At 39.9% G+C, this 25,696-nt stretch overlaps 1 protein-coding gene across 4 annotated transcripts in view; it reads left to right on the top strand.

Moving 5' to 3' along the window:
* Window positions 1–8,351: 8,351 nt before the first annotated feature.
* The window catches only part of REV3L (REV3 like, DNA directed polymerase zeta catalytic subunit), a 263,108-nt gene continuing 245,763 nt past the window's right edge, over window positions 8,352–25,696 (top strand). For all 4 annotated transcript variants that reach the window (XM_072637634.1, XM_072637633.1, XM_072637636.1 and 1 more), the window contains exons 1-2: window positions 8,352–8,443; window positions 8,676–9,200. In XM_072637634.1, the coding sequence (XP_072493735.1) occupies window positions 9,062–9,200 (139 nt within the window). In that variant the 5' untranslated portion in view covers window positions 8,352–8,443; window positions 8,676–9,061. The remainder of the gene's footprint in view (window positions 8,444–8,675; window positions 9,201–25,696) is intronic.

Raw genomic sequence — 25,696 nt, 5'->3', positions numbered from 1 at the left:
AAATTTTTGTTTCCAGTTCTCCCTGGCTGAATGGTAATACCTCTAATATCCTGGGACAAATAAACAAAAGGAAAATCTTTGCTTCTACTACTCTCCACTCCAGCTCTTTAAGTCACAGAAGAATGGCTCAGATTTAACTCTGGAGGATGGAAATAGAGTTGCTTTTGGTTTCACAATCACACACATACATACACACACACACTACACAGTATCAATCAGGTTAAGTTCAGAATACCACAGTTTCTTTCATTGTTTTTCCTTCAATCCTCCTCTTTAAGGCATATCTTCATTAGTGCCTCTAATGACAATCATTAGAAGCAATATTAAAAGATGTTTTAAAATTTTTTGATTCTCACAACAGAGAAACTTAATAGGCTGCAAAAAAATGAACAAGATCTTTGTTTAGCAAATATTTCTCATTAAAATGTCCAATTTTAACTCTCCCATGTGAAGAAAGTGATAAGCTCTCTAGGGAAGAAGCTAAATTAAAGGATATTGCATTTAGATTCTTCCATACTTACGTGAAATTCAGAAATCCTTCTGGAAAGGGGGCTTGCTCTGCTCAACAATTTCCTAGAGTTTACCAAAGAAGCTCTGTAGTTTTCTAACGTCTGGATAAAAACTGAGAAGCTGTATATTTCCTCTGACTAGATGTAGCAGATATTCTCTTTGGCTGGAATCATCAATAGTAGGTAGGAAGCTGATGAAGAGAATGACTGGAGCAAGTACACTGAACTTTACTGAATTCACTACAGAATAAAATGAAGGCAAAACAATATAAATCAACAAAAATATGAATCATGTCAAATCAACTGGCACTCTTCCCTGAATACGTTAAGGAGGGAATAAAAAGGTTTGGTTTTGAAGCTGAGGAGGAGAGCTATAACTATGAATAAAAGATACTGAAGGGAAAGGCCATTCACAAAGCAGAACCAATTTTTGTAACATAGGAGGTAGGTAGCAAAGATAGAGACAAAAGATAAAGAAAACTAGCAACACTACATGTAACACTGTTGATATTGTTCAAAGATGGACATGAAGATTTTCAACCTCTAAAACATTAAGTTCACTGAACCCACAGATTACTGTAGTTTATTATGATATCAATTGAAAACAAAGGATTCATAGGTGTGCCCTCTTTGGCTGTTCCTACAGTTTTTCCTTACAAGGCTCATTAGCCTGTTGGCAACTACTTATAGGATATGAAGCCAGGAGGCTCCCAATGCTTTTTCCTTGGTTCTCAGTTCTTTCACTACCCGTTAGAAACTTGAGCAATGTTAAATCTACTTACCTAGACTCATCTAAATCCATATGGCATACAAAGCTGCCATTTATTACTGAACTTCCCTCCTAAATGTCTTAGTACCACTTCAAATATAGAGAGGACAAGGCTACTAAATATATTCTTACTTGCATCACACTAGAAAGAGCCTTTCATAGACCTTTCAAGTGAGCAAAAGACCTTACGGTAATGACTGACTTCGTTGTACTTTACTATGCTCAGTTAGAACCAAAAAAATAGAGAACCACTGTCTTTCAATTACAAACTACTGAAAAGTAGGTACTAACTGGTTTTGTATGGTACTGAGCACAGAATTAGGAAGAGAATTAAAGATTTGGATGATGCTGATAATATAAATTATTTCGTTAGGTCCAATATTATCTGCATGTTGATGTGTACCAATCCTATTCCTTTCTTCCCACATTTATAGAAAGATGATAATGTACTGGAAAAAACAATGGGTTTGGAGTAAGGAAACTTGGGTTCAAGTCCTGGCTCTGTCATAAATGAGATGTGATTCTTGGCAAGTTACTTCACCTTTCTAAGGTTTAGTCTCTTCAGCTGTAAAATGAGAAAAGGATTGAGGTTGAGGTCAGTATCGAGGTTTGAAGCCTTGTTTGTCTGCTCCCTGTATGACAATAAGAAGGTCACTTCATTTTGATGTGCCTCAGTTTTCTCATCTATAAAATGAAGGGGTTAGACTGGCAATAACTCTTAAACTGAAATCTGTGAACTCTAAAAACATTCTGATAATATTTCAATGTAATTGTGTATGTATATTATGCATGTGTATTATATATACACGTTACATATGGTGTGTACATACACATGTGTATATATGTAGCAATACATTACATGCTTATATGCAGTGCATATATCATATATACATATGTCTATTACATATGTATATATATATGTATGTGTATATATATATGTATGTGTATATATATATACACACACATACTATTCTGAGACAAGGTACATAGGTATCACTAGACTACCAATGAAGTCTACGACACAAAAAATGTTAAGAACCTCTGGGCTAGATCATTTCTATGCTGTCTCTTCCAGAATTTTTACTTCCACTATATACCTCACAGGGCTGTTGTATCAAATGAGAAAAGGTATATCCTTTTTAAACTTTAAAGCGATGTAAATATAAGTTTTTATTATTACTTCCTTGTGCTGTTGATTAAGTTTCTTAATGCCAATATGGGCAGCTTATCTTACTAGATAGAGTGCTAGGCCTGGAGTCAGGAAGCCATATTCCTCAGTTCAAATTTGACCTCAGACATTTACTAGCTTTGTGACCCTGGGTAAGTCACCCATTTGCCTCAGTTTCCTCATACGTAAAATGAGCTGAAGAAGAAAATGGCAAATCATTCTAATATCTTTGCCAAGAAAATCTCAGAAAAAGTCACAAAGATTAAGACATGACTGAAAACGACTAAACAACAAACTACAACAAAATGTCACTATATTAATTGAGGATAAGTTCTTTTAAAACACAACTGATAACAGTGAACTAGGTTCACTGTTTTCAATCTCTTTCCCAAGAATACTAAAATTCTGCTGTCAATTTAAGCCAAATGAAATAGAGAACCATGTTGAAAATGGCTAAGAAATTGTCTTCAGGTGGGTATTCTTTGACTAGTGCAAAAAGGGTTTGAATTGTTGAATTCGTCTTTTATTAACATTCCAAATGCTACTGATTTAAGAGGCAGAATAAAATTTCTCCTCTTTCAGAAATACTTAAACCATTGATTTGATAGTTCCCATTTTTTCCCCTAAGAACATTATTACTTGAAAACTAAGGATTTACTTTACTATATGTTGCATTTGGACTTCAGTTTGTTCAGAAAATTGTTAGCATTTTTCAGAAATTGTATTTTAGCACAATGTTCCTATTTTAAAATCTGATTTCTCCCTTAAGTCACCACATTCATTCATCAACCCGTTGCTATTTGACTTTTGTCTCCATAATACTATTGAAACTGTGTTATTAAAGGTCACCAATTATATCCTTTAATGACAAATCCAATGGTTATTTTCTCAGGTGTCATCCTCCTAGAGAACTTGACTCCATTCAACTCCATCTCTTCCCCCACCCCTCAGTTCCTACAACAGCATTTCATTTTTCTAATTATTCTTATCTGATCTTTTTTCTATCTCCCTGACTGGCTTTTAGTCCATTCATAGAATTGCTCCCAAAGATTTTGTTCTAGGTTTTTCTTTTTTCTTCTCTCTTCTTCCATAATCTTATTCATTTTCATAGCTTCAACTACATCTCCCAAATCTAACTCTCTAGATCTGATCTCTCGTAGATTTGACCCACATTTCCTTTTGCGTACTGGACTCCTACAGTTGAACATCATCACGATATCTCAAACTCCAACACTTACAGACCTGAGCTTACTACTTTTCTCCTAAAAACCTACTCCTCCTTCTGACTTCCCAATTTCTATTAACAATATCACTACTGACCTGCACTCAAAACTTCAGGGTTACCTTAGGAAGTGAGACTGGAGGAAAACTCAATTAGTAGCTAAGTTTCTGTTAATTCCACCTCCACAAATTCTCTTTTCAATTCAGTTCAACAAGCATTTACTAAGAAGACTACTGTGTTCTAAGTGTTTGTGATAAAGACAAAAAATTTTAAAGTCCTTGCCTCCTTGACTATATTTTACTGGTAGAAAACAATGTTTATAGACAAGCAGATTGTGTGTGTGTGTGTGTGTGTGTGTGTGTGTGTGTATGTATGTATGTCCCAAATAAATATCACACAGGGAGGCAAAGCTCTAATAACAGGGGGAAATCAGGAAAGGACTCTCAAAGAAGGTGAAACTTGAGCTTAGGCTTGTAGAGTTTCCAAAGGGCGGAAATAAGGAAGAACAGAAATACAACTGAGGGGAACAACCTGGTTGGCAAAGACACAAAGATAGGGATGAAATATCATATAGGGAACATCAAGTAAGCCAATTTTCCTGGGATGTGGAGTGCATGTGAAGGAATAATACATAATCAGTGTGGAAAGATAAGCTACAGGGATTTAAAGTATTTTAAATGCTGAAAATTTAGAGGACTATGCATTTTTATCTTAGAGGCAATGTGAAACCAGTGAAGTTTTCTATGCAGGAGTGTCATGGTTAGATCTATGTTTCAGGAATATCAATTTGGTGGCTGGATAGAGAACAGAATGGGGAAAGAGGAAGCAGACAGTTTATCAGGAGGCTATTGTCAAAGGGATGATGACCACCTCAATTAAGATGGTTGTGGTGTGAGGTGTGAAGGGACAGATGCAAGGAATGTTGTGGAGAAAAAAACTTTCCACAAGATTTGGCAAATGATTGTCTATGAGGGGTGAGTGAGACTGAGGAGTTACTCTATTTTGCATTTGCTGCTTTACCTAGTTTCAAATCCAGGGAAGAAGCAACCTCTTCCAGGAGAAACTTCATTTCTAATCTCATCGCCATGCTGCTAACTCAAGCCTGGACTGACACTACCCCCCTCAGCTTCCTCTCCCTCCTGACAGGAGGACTAGAGGATGGATAACCTCATGAGAGAGGAGTCTCAGTGCCTTCCTTTATACAAGGCAGACTGGCCTCCCAACTCACTCCACTTTGCATCTGCTACTCTGCCTGGTTTCAACTCCAGGAAACAAGATATCCCTGGTGTGTTGTCCTTTCCTCCACTTTCCTGCCTCCCTTCGTGTGTTGTCTCCAACTATTAGACTGAAAATTCCTTGAGGGCAGAAACTGTCTTTCTTTTTACTCATTGTATCCCCAGCAGTTAGCCAGTGCCTAGCATATAAAAGCTTAATAAATGTTTCTTGGATTGGACTGAGATGTATAACATCAGAATTATAAATCTGAGAGATTGGAAGAATGTGATGCTCTTAAAAAAATAGGGAGCTTAGAAATAGCGGTAGACTTAGGTGGAAAGATAATGCATTTTGTTTTGGATAGCTGAACTTGTGAAGCCTCAGGGACAATAAGGTGGAGATGTCTGGCAGGTGGAGATACTGGCCTGGAATGAAGGAGAAAGATGAGGACTGGAAAAGTGATTGGGATGATAGTTGAACTAGAGAGCAGATGAGATCACCAATAGTGTGCAGGGAGAGAAGAGGGCCCAGGATGGAGCCCTGGGTGTATACTCATGCATAAAGGGTGGGACACCAGACTGACGGAAGAACTTGGAGAGAGCATTATCAAAGTCAGGGAAGAGAGAGTGGTGGCCAGTGTCAAATGATACAGAGATGTAAAACAGGATGAAGACTGAAAAAAGTCTGTTGGATTATGCAATAAATAATAGGATCTTGTAAGAAAGCGGTTTCAGTGAAGTATGAAAACGGATGGCAGGAGGTAAGTGGTGATGAGAAGTGATATGGGATGGGCATGAGAATGAACCAGTGAATTTGAAAAAGCATATATTAAGCTCCTACAATATACCAATATTATATAATGCTAGTCCCCAGGGAAACAAGCATTAAAGCAAAAACAGTTCCTGCCCTCAAAGAGCTGACATTCTCAGGGGATATTTGGTTCTGAAAGTTACAGAGATGCTAAGTGGAACCATAAGGGAGTAGAATGATATGCCTCTTTCAGAAACAACAGCACAGTTGGTTTGAAATTGGTTCATGATGCCTGAATACCTTACATTAAATTCAAGGCAGAAGATGGTAAAGACAAGATGTAAGGGGAGGCTTTCTATATCCATGGATGCCATGCATTACAACTCTCCCAGACTACTACAATGTTCTCCTAACACGTCTTCCCGTTTTTTTCCCCCAAAACTATTCTTTACACTGTTTATGCACAAATCTGGTGGATCTTCTCTGTTTGAAACTCTTTAAAGCCTCTATGAAAGTCTTTCTGGTTCTTTCAGGCTGTGTCCTTTATCTCTTTCTTAAAGACCAAGTCCAAGGGTACAGGCCAAGTGTATGGATCAATCACCTAATATGTGGTATTAAGGGGAGAAAGGGGATTCAAAAGGTCCAGGTGAAACCATGTTACCAAAATTCTAACCTCTTTAAGGAGACAGCAGGGATTTAGGATATCTATACCAAGGATATAGGTATATATACCTAGGATATTTGTCTACTTTCATACTGTTATAAGCCCTCTCATAAAATTAAAGGCTTCATGAAAGCAAGAAGCCTTTTATTGATCTATGTCATCCACCTAGGAACTGAATTATATAATATTTTGCACTAGAAATTCATTACTTAAATATATGGAGAGAATTCCACCATGGGTACTAAGACCCACAAGTGTAAGCTAATTTGCCATACTGTTATATCTCAAATCCCATGTAACAAAGGTTCCCATTGACTATACTCCCTATTACGAAATTGTTAAGATGTGATGAAAGGAACACTGGATTAAAAGTCAAAAGACCTAGGGTCATCTTGGTTTTGTTACTTACTATTTCCATGACCTTCAATTACTGAATCGCTCTCCAGGCCTCGATTTCCTCATTTGTAAAATGGTTTAGACATTATCAAAAGAACTTACAACTCTATTAAATGAGGCTCTCTCAAAACACTCCAAATATACAGTAATTTACTGGCTATCAAAACAAAGGTGTGTAATAAACAGGTAGGCAAAAATCCTGACCAGCGAGAGCGCTAATCAGCGCTGTAGAAAAAGCACTGGAACTGGAGTCACAGGACCTACCCACAAATTCCTGAAACATCTTGGCTACTTAGTATCTAGAAGGTACCGTGAAAGTCACACACCCTCTTCACTTTTCTCATCTGTAAGGACGAGGTGATCTCTAAGGTTCCTTCTAGTCCTAAATCCTCGGATGCTTTTGGTGTCCATTTTCGAGCGTTTTAACATTTGGACCAAACCGAACTGCACAGGACAAAAGGTGGACTTGGGACTAAAACCCAGGAATCATGGACTTATTAAATCGTATACAACTTAAAAGAAGCTGATACCACCAAGTGCAACACTCATTTCACGGCCAGGAACACTGAAGCCCGGGAATCCTAAATTAACTTGCTCAAGGTCACGCAGGCAAGAAACCCAGACCGCCTGACTGCCAGGAGGGTGGGTTTATCTCCTAACGTAATCTCATCCCACAGGATTTGGATTCACGTTTCCAAGTATTCTCAAAGATTTACTCAAGCTTTTGTGCTTTCCATAAAGGGTTAACGCCTAACACGACGCCCTCGGCATTTCCATCCAGAGGGGTTACCCTGGCCCTTTTCCGTTGTTTTCCCAAGTCTTTCAATCCCGCATTCCACTGGGGGGAAAGGTCACGGGCCGACAGCCTCGTACACACGGAAGCCCAGGCACGCGCAGACAGGCGGCGGCTCCGGAGCCACGAGAAAAAAGGAGCTCGAAGGGAGAAAACGGAGGGAAGGGAGGTGGGGGCGTGTAACGTGAGACACAACGAACTGGGAAATCCTCACTCCATCTGCCAACCCCTGGCACGGCAGGGCAGAGGAGGGCAGGGCACCGCCGAGCAGAGACTCATTAACAGGCAGCGAGCGCACACTGCAGCAAAGGGTGGGGGGAAGGGGAGGAGAGCGTGAATGGCGGGGGGAGGGAAGTGGGCGCGCAAAGAAGCAGAGCGCGGCGGCTCCGGCGGCGGCGCACGTACAAACAGCCGCACGGCCGGGGCCGCCCTTTTATAGGCCGAGCCCGAAGCCTCGCGCTCCCCCCGCCCCTCGCGCCGCCTCCGGGCCACGCGCAGGAGCCCCGAACATTACCTGGAGACTTGGTGCTAAATCCGTCCGATCTCCTCCGATCTCCTCCGCTCACCCCGCCCCGCCCCTCCCCTCCCCACCCCTCCCGCGCGCCGCGGCTCGGCGCCGCCCCTCCCCCTCCCCCTCCCTCTCCCTCCTCTCCCCTTCCCCCGGCTTCCTCCCCTACTCTGGATTCTCTTACCTTCTGAAAACGGGCGGAGGCGCCGGGCGCCCATCTCCGCCTCCACTGCAGGATACGAAATGGCGGTCTGAGAAAAAAAAAAAACCGCGAAATGCCGCAGCCTTTGCCAATCCCGCGTAACCGCTGAAACCGACCCAAACGCAGCCGCCCTTCCCCCAACTCCAAACACTTCTGCCCCGCAAGTGACTGAAAGGCGACCCCCTCCTTCGCCATCCATGACATCGGCGCTCCACCTCCCCTTCTCCCTCTCCTAGCCCGCACCCAGGTGACGGTACCCACATTACGAGTCATCGATTCTCCCGGGCCCCAGCTGGGGCTGGACCCGGCGCGTGCCGATCGGGGGCGGGGGGAGAAACACATTCTCTTTCTTTTCTTTCCCCCTCCCTCCCACCCTATCTTTTCCTTTCCCTCCCGGTGACCCCCCCCCCATTCCTCCTCTTCTTCCTAACCACACCCCCTCCCCCACCCTCTTTACACCCCCCCTTCTCCCCCCCCAGTGGTTGCGTCCGTGACATCATCATCATGGCAACAAGAGCTGCAGCCTGGGACGGAGAAGCCTGTGTGATCCCCGGAGGCGGCGGCAGCGGCAGTAGCAGCGGCAGCGACGAAAGCGTCGGGGTTTCTCTGGCCGTGCCCCCCGCGCGGCGCTCCTGAGGAGGCGGCAGCAGCAGCGCGGACCCCTAGCCCTGGGCCCCGCCGCCGCCGCCGCCGCCGCTCCTGCTCCTCCTCGCGGTGTCTGGGAGGGGTGAGGAGACGAGAGCGGAGATAGGGGCCGGCAGGCGAGGCGGGCGGGGAGGGGGCGCTGCTGCTGCTGCTGCTGCTGCGGGAACTGCTGCTGCTGTTCTGTGTGGCTGCTGAGGGAGAGGTGGCGGCGGCGGCGAACATGTTTTCAGTGCGGATAGTGACTGCCGATTACTACATGGCCAGCCCGCTGCAGGGGCTGGATATCTGCCAATCCCCCTTCACCCAGGACCCCGTCAAGAAGGTGCCGGTGGTGCGAGTCTTCGGAGCGACCCCCGCAGGTGAGCGCGACCGGGGGGAGGGGGCGGCCACTCCGGGGCACACACACGCACGCCGGCCGTGGCCACCGCCGCCGGCGTCTGCCTGGGCTTGTCTCTCACGCGTGACAGGGGGCGAGCTGTGGGCTCAGCGCAGATACCCCCCTCGCCCCCAGCCGAAAGGCAGAGGGAGGCGCAGAGAAGCGGTCTCCCTGAGTGTTTACACTGCGCCAGGCTGCCGGGAGCCGGAGGACAGACGCCGCACTCCCTGCCTCTCCTCTCAACATCCCCCTCCCCCTTTAAATGAGAACCGCCTTGCGGGGCTGGGATGGTCTTTGTGGGGCCTTCGTGGACCTGTTCGGAGTAGTCCCCCCTCCCCTCTAGTGCTGATCACCTGGTGGGAAGCACCACCATGTCTTGCTTCTCGTCTACTGCCTCTGTCTGGAAATAGCTTCACAAGAGGAGGAAGCGGTCATTTCTGTTGTCAAAATGTTACCACCATCACGCTGCCATCATGCTCCTTGTTCCCTTCCTTTCCTCTCGGAGATGCAGTAGGCAGTACATTGAGGGAGGTGCCCGGGGCCACACAGCTTTCCCATTGAAATGACCATGTGGCTTTCCGGTGGGAGCTGTGGATGATTCCTGAAGGATTTGTGGCGTTGACGCCTCCAGAGTCTGGGGACAAGATAGCACCCCACAGGTGCGGGGCTTGGAGTGAGGCTTGCATCTTTGGAAGCAGAAAATATTTGTTTCTGAAGGAAAAACGTACCATGTCATAGGTTTAATTTGTTAGGAACCACAATTCAACACAGATGTATAAACGTAGAAAATGCCATGTGCTGGGTGGCAGGATTGCCTTTTAGACAGACAGTACATCTTTAGATAAAAAGAGCTGCTTTAAGGCTATATTGCAGCAGATGAGGAGGGAGGGGGAAATGGAATGATCTTAGTTATGTTTTCAAAAGCTCCTGAGGTTCATGATCATTTGATTAGGATGTTGGCCAAACTTGAAAGGTGCTTTTTTAATCACTTCGCTTTTATTCTAACGTATTTGGAGTGGCCTACCTCCTTCCCTCCCTCAGAAATGGATGCCCTTACCTTTAGCTATGCGTTTTTGTCCCATGGGATTTTGAATTGTATTTCCCACTTGATGCTCCTTGCCCTTTTCACCATTCACCTTATTACTAGATTCCGTTTCCTATAAACTACCAACATATTACTATTTCCCTAAAGATAAAATTTCTTCCCAGGCATTTATCTTTTAGTGCAAATTCCCTTTGTTAAAATTATCTATGTTCATAGGAGCATTTCATTACAGTATCCAGTTGTTGAGGTTTTTTTAAAATAGAGATTAAAGGGGGTGTTGACACCTTTTAAGATAGAGCATTTCAATACTGTAGGGTTTTGTTACAAGAGTATTACTTGAAACTTTGAACATGTAGGGGAGGGCTGAGCAGATAAAGTGCTGGAAAAGATAGGTTTTCTGTCCTCTTTAATGTAAGGGATGCTGTCTTTGTTTCTAATTGAAATTTGTATTATCTCGTTTGTTCTCCAGGTGCAATGAAAAGGAGAGATCCTGCAATTGATGTATCTTTGTCAAATGATAAAACAGATGCTAGGCATCCAGTGTTATTTCTGCTTATAACTTTTACATTTTGTTACATTCTTTCCCTGCAGCTCATTTTGATTGCCCCCCTCCCAGTGTTATTGAACATTCCTGAGTGAATTTTCATACTCTGATAGGATGATTCATAAAGTAATTATAATTTTGTAACTATTTGTCCAAAAATGTATGGTCCTGAGTTTTTCCACAACTTGAATAGAAAATTTCAGCGGATGAAAGTTATTTTAATAAAACAACTATTATCTATAAAAAATAAGTAATTTATCCTACTTTTAAAGCATAATGAGAGAAATTTTTCCTTCAATAACTAACTTCATCTTCTGTTGTGTAGTTTTTCTCAGCTCAAGACACTCTCTCCTACTTTTTTTAAACAGGAAATTAATTTATAAAATTATTCATTGTTTGTAGACATGCACCTTTTAAGTGGGCTGAGTATTGGATTTGGAGTCACATGACTTGGGTTCAGTGCTAGTATAGCTACTTATTACCTTCAGCAAGTCACATCTCCTCTGGGACTCAGTTTCCTTACCTGTAAAAAGACAAGTATGAACACCTTCCAATTCCAGATCTAGGAACATACTAGTGACAAAATTATCTTTAAAAATTGCTTTTTTAAAATGAGTCATTTGACCATGTATGTGAGTGGTTAAAATTATAATTAATGATCAGCTTATATTACATAATATGCCATAAATAAGTATAACATTTAAGAATTAACTGCTAATGTACTCTTAAAGGCTTGATTTGGGTCTAGAGCTGGAAGGGACTTCAGAGGCCAACTGATGAGGAGATTAAGGCTCAAGGTGGTTAAATGATTTATTTGCCCAAGTTCATACAGGGAATAAGTGTCAGAGACAAATCAGTTATTGAACTTTTTCAGAGGAATAAATTGTTTTGATGTATTTTCCTAATGAGTGTTATTTTTGAATGAGTAGATTTTGAATAAATAAGTTATGCCAGTTTGTACTGTTGCATGGAAATGCTTTCTTTTCTAAAATATCTAGTTTGGTTTACTTTAAATTTGTTTGACTCTATTTAAATGTTCAGTGTGGATAACTTTTTAGAAATTAGGTGTCCTGAATTAAAAAATAGACTCTTCTTGTTACATTTCTTGAACAAATAAAATTTGGATAGTAATTGCTCAGTGAGGCTGTTGACTCCTAAAAAATCATTTTTATATTCTTGGTTTGAGTGGAAGTATTATTCAAGAATGATCTGCTGTGATTTTCTTTACATTAATGTTTTTCCCTAAGAGCTTTATTTTGTTATCTCACCTGTTTGACATTTATTAAGTACTGCCAACTGCTTCCTTTCTTCATTAGGAAGAGTAGTTTTGGACAGTGTTTACAAGTTGGAGATAGTATTTTTGTATTTTTTAAATACAGAAGTGTTTGTTTACTCTGGGAATTTAAGTAATAAAACGCATGGTGATGGAAAGAGACTTCAACTTGTAGTCTGAGGACTTGGGTTCTAGCCCCTAACCAGCCCACAAGTTAGATTGATATGAGCTTCTGTTTCCTGATCGTGTAAAATTAAGTTCTTGGACCAGGTAGTTAATTTCTCAGATCCCTTCTACCTACAAAACTCTTTGACATAGCATTGTGAAGCCACTTGGACTTGGAAAACTGTTCATTTCCCATATCCTGACTTTTTTTAGTCTTTTGGCTTAATTCAGGCCTTGGGAAAACTGACTTCTTAACACCAAGCTAAAAAGAACTGTCTCCTTTAGGAAAGGCCTTTGAACTTGAGATGCAAATAAGAACCAACAGAAGGTGTGAAGTCCACAAAGTAAGGATTGTAAGTACAGTAGGCCAAACTGTAAATAGAAGAAGCCCTTTCTTAGGGGAAGTATCTTTCTTCATTCTCTGAAAGTTTATTGAAGTGGAAATAATTATTACATATGGAATCTAATGACCTGTGTTCCAATTCAGCTCTGCAGTTACATAGAATTCCTATGACCTTCATCTCTCTGAGTTTCACTTTCCTCATCTCTAAATTGAAGGTGTTAGACTAGAAAAGGGATCTTTATAGGTCTCTTTCTACCTCCAGGGTCTTTGATTATTGTAGTATAATGAAGTATAGTATTGTTGATTCTGTGAACAACATAAATCAGATTTGCTAGAGCTGATTCAATTCAGCAAACATTTTAAGCAAATTATTTTGTCCAAGACTGAGTTCTGGGGATACAAAGACAAAACACTCCTTCCCCTTAGGGAATTTACGTTCTTACTTTGTACTGGGGGATACAGTAGTGTATACCATTAAATAAATGCAAAACAGTATAATTAATTTCTAGGGGGAAGAGTATGCTAATTATGGGGGAGGGGGAATAGGACGGGAGACCAGGTCAAATAAAGGTCTCTTCTACCAGATGACTGACATTTAAGTCATGCTTTGAAGAAAACTAATTTTTTTGTAAGATGGAGGTGAGGAAGGCATTCCAGACTTGAGGAACCACTTATGTAAAGGCAAGAGTGGTAAAAGATGACATATCATGTTTGGAAACATCTAGGAGACTAGTTAGACTATATTTGAGGATACAGGAAAGGGACTATATGAAATAAAAATGGAAGGGGAGATGGGAGGAAGATTGTGGTGGATTTTAAATGCCAGGCTGAAAATTTTGTATTTTATTTTAGAAAGAAGTAGGGAGCCATTGAAGATTTTCATCTTGAGATAAGGGATATGTCATTATGTGGTCAATTAGGTTTTGTGAGTAGCAGTTTGGCAGGAATGTGAAAGATGTATTGGAGAGGGGAGGAAATGAAAGTAGGGAGACCTTTTAGACTATTGTAGTGGTCTAGGTCAGAACTGAAGAAGGCCTACATTAAAATAGAAAGAAGTCACAATACCATGCTAAATGGGTCTATTCCTAATATATATGATTGGAGAGAGAAGGACAAATGAGAGATGTGGTGAAGATAGAATTTACAAGACTTGGCAACACATTTGATATGGACCTTGAAAGAGGGAGAAGAATAAAGGATAAAATCCAAGATTGCATTCCCAGAGTTGCACCCATCTACCTATGTAGATATAGTCTTTTATTCATGTAGGCTAATAAATTTAGAGATATTTTAATCCAAATTGCTTATTTCACGGATGACAAAACAGAGGTTAAGTGACTTGCCTAAAGTCACACAGCTAGTATCAGAACCAGGATTTGAATTAAATCAATTAACAAATATTTATTTAAGTGCTTACTATATGTATAAATTCAAAAGTAAAATAATACCTGCCCACAAAGTGCGTACATTCTGTCCAGTGAGACAACACATACAGGGAAAAGAATATACAAAACAGATATAAGATGATTGGGGTGGGGCTGCATTTAGGGTGACCAAAAAAGACTTTTGTGTAGAAGGTGATACTTGAGCTAAGACTTGAAAGAAATTGAAAGTTTTAAGAGAGAAGTAGTTAGGGGGGGAGTAGGGAAGATAGTGCATTACAGACATGGAGGACAATCAGCTCCAAAATAAGAAGAAATACCTTGTATTAAAAAGGGTAAGAAGATCAGATTGAGAGGAGAGTTGGATTTTGAAGAGGATTAGTATATAATAAGGTACGAATATTTGTTGGTACCAGGTTATAAAGGGCTTTGAATGACAAATAGAGGAGTTTGTATTTCATCTTAGAGGTAATGGGGAGCCACAAGAGTTTATTGAATAGGCATCGACATGGTCAGATTTGTGCTTTAGCTAAATTGCTTTGGAGTTAAGTTGAAGTTGATTGACATGGAGAGAGGCAGGGAGATAATTGGAAGGTTATTGTAGTAGTTCAATCAAGAAGTGATGAAGGTCTAAACTGAGGTGATAGCTACATGAATGGAGTCAGATTTGAAAGGTCTTATGAAGGTGGAAATGACACGATTTTGTAATTTGAGTATGTGGGGGGGTAAGGAGCTGATATTGATACTCTGGAAGAATAATGGCGCTTTTAAAATTATTAGAGAATTTTGGAAGAGGGATGTGTTTTTATTGACAAAGATAGTGAATTTTATTTTGGACATAGTGTGAGGCACATGTGAAACATCCAATACCAGTTGTCTACTTATTCATTCTCATCCATTTCATCACTAGTCTGTTAGTGTGCTACTCCAGATCTGCATGTCCCTTGTACTGTGCCCTCTGCAGTGTTGGCTCCATAATGAACAGACTTCCTTTTGTTTTAAACTTCCTCTTTCACTCCTTTTATCTTTTAGCACTCACTGATACCTGTCTCCCTTCAGACAATACTGCATCTTTGACCACTGTTCCCAAAGCCTTCTGATTCACTGGTCTAGGTAGAGCAGTAGGAATAATCAGTTTTTGCTCTCCATTGTCACTTCAGACTCTTTCTCTACCACCTTCACTTCTAGAGTCAAACTTCTACTTTAGTTCTTGGCTGAAAGTCTCTCTGCTCTAACTCCTGCCATCATAATAAGGGTCATCAGATACAGATTAGTGTACGTCCTAATTCTTTAGTCTGTTCAACTCCCGTGACCTATTCCATCATACTACCACAGCTACACATCAGGATAGTTAAACCTTTGATATTACCATCACCTGAAATTATTGTATTATGTTGAGGACCTCTGATGTTCCTTTATCCAGTCATAATCTTTTATTATTATGTCTCTTTTTGTGCTTTATGACACCCCCCCCCCTCCAAAACCCTATTCTTTGTCCTTACCATGACTTACATTTCCTCTAACTCTCAATACTTCATTTGATCATCCATCACCCCTACTTTGCATTCTCTTTTCTTCCCAGTCATGACCCTTTGGTGTGCCTGTTCAACGCTGTATGATCCTCTCTAATCTCAAAAATGCCTGCACTTCTCCCTCTTCCCCCATCTCTGGTCACACATTGCCAAACCACAACCCTGGATTATTCCACTATTTCTGCTTGCATGCTGCTGAAGGAAGTCACAAAACTTTTCTAAGTGTACCCATTACAAATTTATGCTATCTAATCTGAGCTAGACCTTCATGACACCAAGGCAGTACTTCTGTTCCTCCTTAATCAATTATATATCCCATTCACCACAGTGGCTATTCCATACCTCTTTTCTTCTTAAACATCTCCTTGGCCTTTCAGTTGAGGACCGAGGCTCATTCTTCATTGAAAAAATTGAGCCCATTTGCTGAAATTTCCCTCTTCTCCCCTTTTTCTCTCACATCCCTCTAAAGTCATATCCATTTATCTCTTCTCACATTCTTGTCTCAGATGAAGTAATGGACTTTATCCTACCCCCTGTGCCAACCTTTCTACCTGAATCCATGATCCCATCTCTCCCCAGCTCCAACAGATTGCTTTTACAATCATCCCCACTCTCTAATGGTAAATCTTAATCTCTCTTGGCTCCTTCTCTGATTTTTAGGAATGTTCCTGTCTTTGTTCCCATCTTTACTCCTCACTAGATTCTGCCATTCCTGTTAGCTGTCATTTTATCTTTTTCTTCCTCTTCTGAGCCAAACTCCTTGAAAAAGTTGTCAGTACTGGGTGCTGGCACTTCCTCTCCTCTTGCATTGTCCTAAATGCTTTGGAATCTGGTTTTTGATGTCATCATTCAACTAAAGCTCTTCTCTTCACAGCTGCTGGTGATCTCTGAATTGCCAGATCTCATGGCCTTTTCTTGGTCCTCATCCTCTTTGAACTCCTGCAGCATTTGAGACTACTGACCATCCTCTTCTCCTTCTCAGTCTCCTCTGTTGGATTTTCCATGTCACAACCACTAAGTGTGGATATCCCTTAAAGTTCTGTCCTGGGTACTTTTATCTTTTCTCTCTTCTCTCTCACTTGGTGAGTTGATCAGCTTCCAAGAGTTCAATGATCATCTCCATGCTAATGCTAGACTTACTGAGTTAGAACATTTCAAACCGGGTGTCCCAGAAGTCTCTCAAGTTCAACATTTCCAAAACATATTTAATTCTCTTTCCCCTAAAATCCACAACCTTTTCTGAACATCCTTATTACTGTCAAGGTTACCACTATTCCCCTAGGTTCACAACCTCAGTACAATCCTAGACTTTTCATTCTTGCTTACCTCATAAATGCAGAATCTTGTCTTTTCTTTCTCTCTGACCTCTATCATACATCATCTTTCCACCATCCAAGTTCAAGTCCTTATCACTTTTCAACTGGACTGTTGCAATAGCTTTCTAATTAGTGTTCCTGCCGCATGCCTCACCCCTTTCCAGTCTGTTCGCCGTACGTCTGCCAAAATGATTTTACCAAAAGGCAAAATGTCTACACCTCCCCTTCTCCTCAGTTGTTGTTGTTGTTTCTTCTCCTTTGTTTTCAAAGAGGAACAGTGACATCATAGGATTTTGTCTTGATTTGTAGGTGAATTGCATTTAAGTGAGACAGAGTTGCACAAAGTTGTCAGCCTCACTTTCTCTTCCAGAATATCAAAGCCCAATGGCAAGAAAAAAGTCGAGATAACTGGTGATGCCCTGGGATGCAGTGGATGACCTTGGCATCTTGGATGTTTGACCAAGCTCTAAAAGCTCCACAGTGCCTGCTTCTGCTCCCTTCATAGCCATTGGAACAAATTGTTCTCATCTGCCCATTCTGCTGGGGAAGTTTTCATGTGCCTGGGGTAGACATCCCCCTAACTCAGATTCGAGGCCCATGTGTTACCCTCAACCTGATTTAGCCTTTCTACTGAGATGGTTTTACTGGGGTGTGGCTGCTGAGTATACTACAGGTTCTTGGAGCCACAGATGGGAATTGAGTGAAGGTGGATGAGCAGCTCTGAAAAGAGCTCAGCAAGTCCTCACACCAAGGGTGCTAATCCTCTCTGAACACCCTATACCATACACCCTTTCTCAGTAAACTCCTATTAGGATTAAATATAAACTTCTCTTTTAACATTTAAAGCTCTTTACATCCTGACCACTTCCAGTCTTTCTAGTCTTAGTGCACATTATTCACCTCCATGAACTCTATAATCCAGCCATAGCAGTCTGTTTGTTATGCCCTACACAAAACATCTGTCTCCCATCCCCATGCCTTTACTTTGGTTGTCCTTTATGTCTGGAATGCTCGCCTTCCTCACCTCTGTGGGGTAGAATCCTGTCTTCAAGACTTAGCTCGTATGCCACATTTTGAACGAGGATTTTCTTGATTCTTCCAATTACCAGCCCTTTCTTCTCTAAAATTTCCTTTGTTTTACTCTATGTAGCTTGTGTGTACCTATTTATATATGTGTTGTTTCCCTTATTGCAATGTAAATTCCTTGCTTTTTCTTTGTATTTCCAGAGCTTAGCATAGTGTTGACATAGAGTAAGTATTTAATAAAGGCTTGTTGATAGATAAAACCATATAGAAATATCTAATAGATAGTTGGTGATTCAGGACTGAATCTCAGGAGGCTAGGGATGGATAGATAGATCTGAGTCATCTGCATAGAGATAATCACTAAACCTATAGGAGCTGATGAGATCATCAATTTAGTGAGTGCAGATAGAAGAGGATCTTTGATCCTGTAACTTTCCTGTAACTCCAGTGTACCATATATAAATATATGTATGTATGCATGCATAGACATATATAAAGACATCATATGTGTATATTCATGTATATGTATACGTCTTTTTTTTTTTTTTTTAATAAAGTCATTTAATAGGGCAAACTACTTGAATAGTTCATTTCAAATAAAAGTTGCTAGGTGAATACTTACTTTAGATGAAGGGGGGGAATTCCAGAATAGGAAACGTTTCGGTCAGTAGTCTCAGTAAATTTTATGAAATACTTCTTTTGGAGGAAAGTAAGAAACCATTATATTTATGACTATAAAAATCCTTTTTAATTAAATAATTATTGATACCCTCTTTGGTTGAATCATTTTAAAGAATTTTTTGAAAGATTATATAGAAAATTTGATGTAATTGGAGAAAAGGGCTTTGAAGAGCACCAAAGAGATTTAGTGGTTATCATGCAAATAAAATAGTTTATTCAAATATTTGAAGCTTTGATTAGCAGATTTCACTTTTGACATTACATGTGAACATTATTTTAATAAAACCAGAGTCAGTAAAAGAGAATCAAACATTAATGACACACTGTAATCAGGGGGCTCATTTACATGCTGGTACTGTGGGATTTGTAATTATAGAGACTTAAGTTTTGGATTCATCCAGATATTGCTAATTTCTCTTTGGGGGCAAGTATAAGATATATTGTAAGTGAATTTTGAACCTGAATTAGTACAAAAATTGAGGAAGAATAGGTTATGTATGTATGTATAGGTCAGAGATTCAAGAAAAAAGGGTGAGGGGTTTGTAACATAAGATGAATATCTTTCCAAAAGTTTGAAATAGGATTTGGATATATCTCAAATAAAAATCAATAAGTATTGATCACAATAAGAATGAATGACTAGCTTATATAAGGCCTTGTGCTAGGCACTGGGACTATTCAGAGCAAAGAATTAAATGATCCCTACTTTCAGTGAGCTTATGTTCTAATGTGACAGACAAGTACAAATCATATCTATATATACGTGTGTGTGTGTGTATAAGCACATATACACTCATATATATATAGCATAAACATGAAGTGTACAAAGAGATAGTTAAATACAAGTGCTATGGAAGGGAAGGTACTAACATTGGGGGAGATCAAGAAAGGCTTCATATAGAGGATAGTGTCTGGACTGCATCTTAAAGGAAGAGAATTCTATGAGATAGAGTTAGGGAGAAATTGTATTCTAGGCATGGGACATGACCAGTGCAAAGACTCTTAGATAAGGAGAGGTCAAGTATCCTGTTTGGCTGGATTGCAGCATGCAGGAAAAAGAATAATATCCAGTGAAATTGGGAAGGTAGATTGGGACTATATTTTGTAGGACTTTAAAAGCTAAACAGCAGCATTTCTGTTATATCCTATAGGCAACAAGAAGCAGTTTAATCGGAAAGTCACACGGTTAGATCCGCACTTACGGAAAATTATTTTGGCAGCATTGTGTCAAACAGGCTAGAGTGGCAAGAGACTTGAGGAGGGAGACTACTTCAAAAATTATTGTGACAGTTTGAGTGAGAGGTGATGAGGGTTTGGACAAAGAAGGTAGCCCATGTGAGTGGAGGCATGTGAAAGATGCTGTGAAAGTAAAAACAGTAAGATTTGGCAACTGATTGTGTCCTTGGGGTGAGGGGAGAGTAAAGAGTACAGGCTAATGTTGATATTGATGAACTTGAGATGCTGGAAGGATGGTGGTGTCTTCAGAAATAGAGAAGTGACAGTGACATAGTCGTAACAAATTACAGTGCTGTAGTTATAACACAACAGTATTCCCAGTGCTTCACCTATTGCTATGCTATGATATTATTATTATTTTAATTTAATTTTAATTTATTTTAAGTTTTCAACATTCATTTCTACAAAATTTTGAGTTCCAAATTTTCTCCCCATCACTCCCCTCCCCCCACCCTAAAACGCTTTGCATTCTGATTGCCCCTTCCACCAATGTGCCCTCTCTTCTAACATCCCTCTCTTCCCTTATCCTCATCTTCTCTCTTGTCCTGTGGGGCAAGATAAATTTCTATACTCCATTACCTGTATTTCTTATTTCCCAGTTGTACGCAAAAACAATTCTCAACATTTGTTCCTAAAACTTTGGTTCGAACTACTCTTCCTTCTTCCCCACCCATCCCCACTGAGAAGGCAAGCAATTCAATATAGGTATGTATGTGTAATTTTGCAAATGACTTCCATAATAGTCATGTTGTGTAAGACTATATTTCCCTCCATCCTATCCTGCCCCCCCATTTCTTCTATTCTCTCTTTTGACCTTGTCCCTCCCCAAAAGTGTTTACTTCTAATTATCCCCTCCTCCCATTTGCCCTTCCTTCCATCATCTCCCCACAACTCCCTTATCCCCTTCTCCCCTACTTTCCTGTAGTGTAAGATAGATTTCATACCAAATTGAGTGTGCATGTTATTCCTTCCTTGAGCCAAATGTGAGGAGAGTAAGCACTTTTTCCCTCTCACCTCCCCCCTTTTCCCCTCCACTGGAAAAACTTTTCTTGCCTCTTCTATGAGAGATAATTTGCCCCATTCCATTTCTCCCTTTCTTCTCCCAATATGTTCCTCTGTCATCCCTTAATTTTATTTTTTTTAGATATGATCCCTTCCTATTCAACTCGCCCTGTGCTCCCTGTCTGTCTCTCTACGTGTGTATGTATGTGTATAATCCTTCCAACTACCCCAGATACTGAGCAGAGTTTCAAGAGTTACAAATATTATCTTTCCATGTAGGAATGTAAATAGTTCAACTTTCCCAAGTCCCTTGTGATTTCTCTTTCCTTTTTACCTTTTCATGCTTCTCTTGATTCTTGTGTTGGAAAGTCAGATTTTCTATTCAACTCTGGTCTTTTCATCAAGAATGCTTGAAAGTCCTCTATTTCTTTGAATGACCATTTTCCCCCCTGAAGTATCATACTCAGTTTTGCTGGGTAGGTGATTCTGGGTTTTAGTCCTAGTTCCTTTGACTTCTGGAATATCCTATTCCATGCCCTTCAATTCCTTATTGTAGAAGCTGCTAGATCTTGTGTTATCCTGATTGTATTTCCACAGTACTCAAATTGTTTCTTTCTAGTTCCTTGCAATATTTTCTCCTTGACCTGGGAACTCTGGAATTTGGCCACAATATTCCTAGGAGTTTCTCTTTTTGGATCCCTTTCAGGAGGTGATTGTGGAATTCTTTCAATATTTATTTTGCCCTCTGGTTCTAGAATATCAGGGCAGTTTTCCTGATAATTTCATCAAAGATGATGTCTAGGCTCTTTTTTTGATCATGGCTTTCAGTCCTATCATTTTTAAATTTTCTTTCCTGGACCTATTTTCTAGGTCAGTTGTTTTTCCAGTGAGATATTTCACATTACCTTCCATTTTTTCATTCTTTTGGTTTTGTTTTGTAATTTCTTGGTTTCTCATAAAGTCGTTAGCTTGCAACTGTTGCATTCTAATTTTGAAAGAACTATTTTCTTCAGTGAGCTTTTGAACCTTTTCCATTTGACTAATTCTGCTTTTGAAAGCATTCTTCTCCTCATTGACTTTTTGGATCTCTTTTGCCAATTGAGTTAGCCTATTTTTAAAGGTTTTATTTTCTTCAGCATTTCTTTGGGTCTTTAGCAACTTGTTGACTTGTTTTTCATGCTTTTCTTGCATCTCTCTTATTTCTCTTCCCAATTTTTCCTCCACTTCTCTTACTTGATTTTCAAAATCCTTTTTGAGCTCTTCCATGGCCTGGGACCACTGCATGTTTGTTTTGGAGGTTTTGGATGCAGAAGCCTTGACTTTTATGTCTTCCCCTGATGGTAAACATTGTTCTTCATTTGAAAGGATGGGAGAGAATACTTGTTCACCAAGAAAGTAACCTTCTATAGTCTTATTTTTTTTCCCTTTTTTTAGGCATTTTCCCAACCAGTTTGACTTTTGGGTCCTTTGTCAAGAGTAGGGTATACTCTGGGGACCTGTAAATTCTCTGTTCCTCCAAGGTGGCACAATCAAGGGAGAGGAATTTACTCCTCAGGGACATTTAGCTCTGCCATGCCCCAAGACCGTGTTCAGGGCTGAGATTCAGATCAACTACTCAGTTCCCCCAGGGGCTTTAAGCTGAGCTGCTCTAACAATGGACCCTGGTTGCTACCACTGCCACAGCAGCCGCTGCCTACTATTGGTGCTGCTGTGGCCTGGGGCTGGGGATATGGGAGGACCCTGCTTCCTTCTCACTCTGGTTGAAAGAGCCCTCTCACTGATCTTTGCTGCCTGTGGGGTGAGGGATCTGTGAACCACCACTGCTGCCAGGGATTCTGTCCCCACCGTCTTCTCTGATCTTGCTCCTCCCGGTGCTGAGCTGCCAAGGCTGGGCTGGGCTCTGCTACACATCCTGTGCAACAGACCTTTCCCATAGGCCTTCCAGGTTACCCTGGGCTGGAAATCTCCTCCACTGTTGTTCTGTGGCTTCTGCTGCTCTAGAGTTTGTTGAGAGTCTTTCTTTACAGGTATTTTATGGGCTGTAGGGGAAGAGCTAGAATGTGTGTCTTTCTACTCTGCCATCTTGACTCCACCCCCAGGTATTATTTTTTAATACCAGTGCATACCCATCAAAGATGAAATAAGAAAAGAAGAGGGAAAGCATTTTTATTACAGTTTTTAGCTTGGGGCCAAGATTGGAATTTTTCTGAAGAAAAACCCTCAACAACTATTATCAAACACTTGAAAAGTTTTGGAAATAAACTTTTGTTGCAGACTTGATAATGTAATGTTTTTTAATGAATCCAACCTAAAATTATAAGACAAAAAAGCACTTTTATGTGAAACTTAAACTATGGTAAGGAGATTCAACCATAAATAATGTTACTTGAATTATAACAAGAAGCAAGCCCTCCATTCCCATATATCTGCAATGGGTATATTTTCTGAGCTCAAACTACAGTTCCAGCAGCATTTTGGGGAATTCGTTGCAAGTGCAAAATAAATTTCCATATTTTCAAATTCATTTAACTGTGTAGGTCAGGAGCTCTTACCTAACTTTTGCCTGGAAGTTATTATGCTACAATGTAATGATGTGCTTAGAGACAAACATCAAGAGAAGAATCAAAAGAGTTCTATAAATGCATTTTAAGTAATGTATATGTTCAATTAAAATCATATATTCTTGGATTTTTATCAGTATTTGGCAGTACCTGTCTCTTGGAAAAGACATTTTCAAAGGTGAAATTTATAAAAATTAAGTTGCAGATCAGATTAACAGATCAATATTTGCAATTAGTTTTGATGATGGGTAACATTCACTTTAACCTTAATTAAGCAAATGTTATTCCCTTCAAAAGAATTCCATTCTTCTAATTGGTACACCTACATTACAAAAAATTACACTCTGCTACTACTACTATTACTACTTCTGCTACTGCCACTACTGCTACTACTGCTACTACTGCTGCTGCTGCTGCTACTACTACAATAACTTCAATTTTATCAACTAAAATTTTGTGGAAATTTATTTTCTCTCTTGTTAAATGCATAATGTCATTGATTTTTCCCCCCCTCTTGTGGTTCACACAGCCTGAAATATTTACTGTTTGACCCTTTACAGAAGTTTGCGGACCCTTTACAGAAGAAGTTTGTGCACCCTTAGTTAAACCCATGGGAACTGATGAGGTTATTAGAGAGGTTTAGAAGAGGGCACAGGACAGAACTTGGGGGAATATTCAGAGTTGTGGGTGTTTGAGCTATAATATCGATGATGAATTAACATATGTCAGTAAGAAGGAACAGAAAGATAGGAGAAGAATCAGGACAGTGAAATGTAAAAACTCAGAGAAGAAAAATCATTCAGGTGAAGGTGGTCAATAGAATGCACCAGATAAGTCAAGAAGGGAGAGAAGTGAATAAAGACCTTCAGATTTGGCATAAAAAGATCATTGGTAACAAGTTTCAGGTGAGTGACTAGGTCAAACTCCAAATTGCAGAGGATTGAGGAATGAGTTGAGAAAAGAGGAAGTGAAGTAGCAAGTATAAACTTTTTTAAGGAGTTGCAATTAAAAGGTGGAGAATTACAGATTGGTGGGATCTGGTAAAGGATTTTGAAGGATGGAGGAGGCTCAGGCACATTTGCAAGCATGTTTAAATGGGATATATGAGTTGAATTACAAAATAATTATATGAAGTTCACAATTGCCTTGGTAATTTATTTAATTCATTAAAATATACCATATTTTATTTTCATGTGGAGGGTAAAGTCTTTGGTATATTAAATACCTTGGATATTTATTCCCAAAAGACCATCATACACTTAATAAATGAATACTGTCTTTTTCTTGCTTTTTTCCCTTTTGATCTCTTTCTTCTTTCTCAACTGTGACTAATATGCAAATAAGTTTTACATGATAGCACATGTGTAACCTATATCAAACTGCCTACTATTTTTGGAAGAGAGGAGGGGAGGAAAAAAATTTGGAACTGAAAATCTTGTAAAAAGAATGCTAAAAATTGTCTTGCATGTAATTGGGGAAAAAAATTAAAGCTATTAAAAAAAGAAACAAAAAAATGAGTACTATATTCAATTTTAAGTGTTGCTTTTTGATTATAGAATTCTAGAGCTAAAAGAGATCTCAGAGATAATCTAGTCCAGGGGTGGAAAACCTATGGCCTTGAGGTTCTCAAGTATAGCCCTTTGACTGAATCCAAACTTCACAAAACAAATCGTGAACAAACTGTGACATTTGAATTCTGTGAAGGGTCAAAGGCTACATGTGGCCTTGAGGCTGCAGGTTCCTCACCTCTGAATTTCTAGTCCAATCCCCTCATTAAACAGATGAAGAAAACTGTAGTCCAGAGAGGTTAATATTTCTTGTCCAGAGTCAACAGCCGTATAGTGGCAGAACCTAGATTAGAACCCAGATCTTTTGACTGATTTTCTTTCCATCACACTACTTTAACAACTTGAAAAAAATTTGAGAGTTAAGTAAATCTCTTAAAATTATTAAGTGACTAAACTTTGGGACATGAAGAGTGATTAAAGGATTAGTTTGGAGAATTATAGGAGAAAATATTTTATTATGGCTAATAACCACATAAATGACCATATAAAGACAGAATAGGCAAAAATGGGTTGACGCCATGGTAAGAGAGTGAATAAGCACTTTGTGGCATGTTTCTGATGCTTGTATAATTTTAGGGCTTTTAACATATAACTAGTTTTCACCTGTAGCTAAAGGCATTAGAATTAATTACATGGCATTTCAAGACACTCTAAATCTCTTTACGTTTTACTTTCAGTAGGATTTTAACTTAATCAATTAAGACTTATGAATGGAAATGGAAAGTGATGCAGATTTATTTGTGTTTTAGAGATTGTTCCAAATATCCTTAGTTCTTTTAAAGAAGGGCTTTGACATTATAAAGTT

The sequence above is a fragment of the Notamacropus eugenii genome, chromosome 2 (assembly GCF_028372415.1).
Source record: "Notamacropus eugenii isolate mMacEug1 chromosome 2, mMacEug1.pri_v2, whole genome shotgun sequence".
Classification (NCBI taxonomy): Eukaryota; Metazoa; Chordata; class Mammalia; order Diprotodontia; family Macropodidae; genus Notamacropus; species Notamacropus eugenii.
The sequence above is the reverse complement of the archived record's forward strand: the minus strand, read 5'-3'. Positions and strand labels throughout refer to the sequence as shown.